The 3807-nt window shown below is 47.0% G+C and overlaps 1 protein-coding gene across 1 annotated transcript in view; it reads left to right on the plus strand.

The window, feature by feature from the left end:
• The first annotated feature begins 3655 nt into the window (after positions 1-3655).
• The window catches only part of LOC116081071 (acyl-coenzyme A thioesterase 5-like), a 7433-nt gene continuing 7281 nt past the window's right edge, over positions 3656-3807 (plus strand). The window contains exon 1 of the mRNA XM_031357732.1: positions 3656-3802. Within this exon, the coding sequence (XP_031213592.1) occupies positions 3656-3802 (147 nt within the window). The remainder of the gene's footprint in view (positions 3803-3807) is intronic.

Genomic DNA, 3807 nt, shown 5'->3' on the forward strand with positions numbered 1-3807 from the left:
CCTGGCTGTCCTGGAACTCACTCTGTAGACCAGGCTGGCCTCGAACTCAGAAATCCACCTGCCTCTCCGCGCTGCCTCTGACTCCCAAGCGCTGGGATTAAAGGCGTGTGCTACCACTGCCTGACCTGTTTAAAATTCTTAAAAAACTTTTTTACTTCAAAATGGGGCAAATGAGACTGTGGATCAAGAAAAAGCCTTTGCCTGAAAGAAAACCTGACAACCTGAGTTTAATCCCAGGGACCCATGTGAAAGGTAGGAAAAGAGATTCTCAGTTTTCCTCTAAAACCACAAGGTGGATGTGGCCATTTCTTCTGAGTGCACTGGTGCATCTCCTGCACCTGACCACCAGAGTCCCACCTTCCACTTCCTGCCCAGCTGTAGGCTCTTCAGCTCCTTATTAGACCAGTCCGAAGGTGCCAGAAGGAGTATTAACAAAACACCCAGCTGAGAGATGGCCCTATAAAAATAACAATACCAGCGTGTGGTCTGCAAACTACTACCTACCCACACAGAAATCACCATTTGTATAATACAAAGACAACTGTTAAGTACGGTGCACAAAAAGATCATCACAACACTAATAATCGGTGTTTTCTACCTAATTTTACTACAGTTTGTTTGCTTGCATGTGGGAATATGAGGATTCCTCTGTGTGTGTGTGTGTGTGTGTGTGTGTGTGTGTGTGTGTGTGTGTGGTGTACTTTTGAAGGCTAGAGGTCAATCTTCAGGAGAAAGGGTCGCTCATTGAGCCCTGGGGCTTACTGATTAGGCTAGACTGACTGGACCAGCAAGCCCAAGGATCTTTCTATCTCCATCTCCCTGTGACCAGCAAGCTCAGCTTCCTCCATCTTGTATTCATCCTGTGGAGGCCACTTCAGGTTTAGCAAAGAAGTTCTTAGGTTCTGTTTGCTTTTGTGAAGCCACCTGCAGCTGAGAAAGAGAGATGCCTTGATGTGGTTTTTGCCTTTAAATACCCTATGTAGCTGGCTCTGCTGTTAACCCTACACAGTTTCCAAGCCAAGGCTGTAACCCCCATCTTCCCTGTAATAACAAATGACTTTCTCTGGTGTGAGACCCTCTTGTTGGGGACCCAAGTCCTTTCTGGCCAATGGGGTTGCCCAGGGAAACCCAAAACTTCTGCCGGTTCTTTCAGCACCACCACAGGGAGAAGGACGGATTTCCTGGAGGTGCGTGTTCTCCTACCTGCCCTAGGCAGCTGGCAGCACAGGGGGAAGGTGACTCCCAGTCCCCTGGGGCAGGGGTGGAGTGTGTGTGGGGGGGGAGTTCAACTTCTTCCTCATCCGTGTTTATGTCCCCTTCTCTCTACCAGTGAGTTGTATCATTGGAAGACACAAACCCTCCATTTTTGCAGAAGCCACAGGCCCTTATTAACCTCTTAAAAACCATTTTAAGGTAAGAGGGTGGTGTTAGGAGCGTGATTTTCACCAAACACTATTGGGAGAACTTGTTGCAAGGAGTTTTCTGTAACCTGTGTACTTTTTTTTTTTTTTTTTTTTTTTTTTTTTTTTTTTTTTTTTTCTTCCCTCACTTGCCCCAAGCTCCTGGAACAACCACTTAAATACATTTACAAATGCCTAGGCCAAAACTCTGTGTGTTCCCTGACAAGCTCATAACTTAATATCACATTTATTCTAAGCTAAGTCCTGCCACAGGACTGGCTATCTCTGCTCAGCTTTCACGTGTCTGTCTCCATCAGCGTTCCTGGGGCAAATCCATCTCCCCCAGATCCTAGAACTTCTACCTCCCTACTTCCTGCCTAAGCTAATAGGCCAACAGCACGTTTGTTGACAGGTGATTTTTCCATACAGTAGAAGAGATTCTCTCTACAAGGCAGCAACCAGGAGACCTACCTACCAGTTAATAAAGGTGACTCAGGTCCGTCACTCAAGGACCCCATGAATCACCTGCTGGGTAACTGACAGAGCTTTGTGGGACATATCAGGTATTTCCTGAAGTGGAAAGTTAAGGGTTCTTTGGAAAGTCAGTTGTGTCAGATGGTGTTTTACGGGGGCAAACATGTGAAGGAATGTTTCACTGAAGCAGACTCAGGAGAAAGGATGTTCTGCTAAAGCAAACACATAAAAGGACACGAGATGAAGGATTCTTTGCTAACGACATGAATGTATTGGTTCGTCTTACATTGTGTAGCTGAACTCCATTTGTCAGGACTCCATAGAGAGAAATGCACCAAAAAACTTCTGGTGGTGTTCTGGCAGCTTCTTCTTCTTCTTCTTCTTCTTCTTCTTCTTCTTCTTCTTCTTCTTCTTCTTTTTCTTCTTCTTCTTCTTCTTCTTCTCCTTCTTCTTCTTCTTGTTTTTCTTTTTTCTTTTTGGGTTTTTCGACACAGGGTTTCTCTGTATAGCCCTGCCTGTCCTGGAACTCACACTATAGACCAGGCTGGCCTCGAACTCAGAAATCTGCCTGCCTCTGCCTGCCAAGTGCTTAGATGAAAGGCTTGCACCACCACTACCCGGCTGTTCTGGCAGCTTCCTGCTGCTTCCTCAACTCAGGCTGATTGGCAGAGTGATGTCAACTGATACACACTCATGTGCTAAGGCAATATATGTGGGAAGGTAAGACCCCCGGAGGACACATGATGTTTGGAGGGAGCATAAATAGGACCCAATGGACAGTGACAAAAGACTGGCTTGCATAGCTAGCTTTGCAACGCTTCTTGGTCTCAAGTCTTCGTCGATCTTCACTTCATTGAGAGAGGCAAGGCAGAAAACTTTTCCTGGCATCCATGCTGGTTGGTCCTGGTCACTCCTGCTCACTCATGTAGATTCGGCAGAGGCTCGACCTTCTCTGCTAGGTCATGCCACCCGTGCTGATTTCTGTTTGCTATCCCGACACTACTGAACTGGACTGCTGGTATATCTGTGAAGTATTTATGAGTGGATCGAGCTGCTGCTGCTGAATTCTGTAAACTGAACTGCTGATTTACTGACGACGCAGATGGGAATTGCTCCAAAGAACAATGTCTAAATAGGGCTACTTCCCCTGTATCCTAATCACCTTTCTTTACCACTACCTCTGATGGATGCTAAGCTAGTTGAGTTGGAAAATCTCTTTCCCTGTGTACCTAGTCTGGGGGATTCTGGCTTCATGTTATCACTGGTTGGTCCATAAAATTGTCCATACGAACCTTTTTTCAGATAAGGTCACTACCTTTGGAGACTCAGGTACCTACCTACCTTCCAAAGCCCTTAATCAGCTTGAGACATGATTTCAACCTGAGTGGCCTGACTCCTGGTGCAATCCAGATCGAGCTTCTGTGCCAGATTGCATGAGGTACTACTACGTACTTAACAACCTAAGAAAGGCTCAAGGCCAAGTTTCTCAGGGTTACCAGATCAGAATAACCTGAGGGTTTCTTTTGTAAAACTATTGGTCGGGGGCAGTAATCCTTGCAACTCAGTCCTTGTACCTGTATTTCAACATCACCTAGAAAAAAATGTAATCATTACTATTGCTTAGCTCTTCTGCATACAGGTCACTGTATCCCATAAACTCTGGGGAGTTTCACACCTCGATGGCCAAGGCCAACAAGTAGGATAAGGGTTCGTGGTCACAGCCTCCAGAAGTCAAGACACACTATTCAACCCAGGGTATACTGACTTTTCACTCTGTCAGGATGGTGCCAACAGTGAGCCTGGAGTCCGCGGGTCGCAGCTGCTGGGACGAGCCGCTGAGCATCGCCGTGCGGGGTCTGGCCCCTGAGCAGCCTGTCACCCTGCGCTCTGCCCTGCGCGACGAGAAGGGCGCGCTCTTCCGAGCCCACGCGCG

This window comes from Mastomys coucha, unplaced genomic scaffold, assembly GCF_008632895.1.
Source record: "Mastomys coucha isolate ucsf_1 unplaced genomic scaffold, UCSF_Mcou_1 pScaffold6, whole genome shotgun sequence".
NCBI classification, from domain to species: Eukaryota; Metazoa; Chordata; class Mammalia; order Rodentia; family Muridae; genus Mastomys; species Mastomys coucha.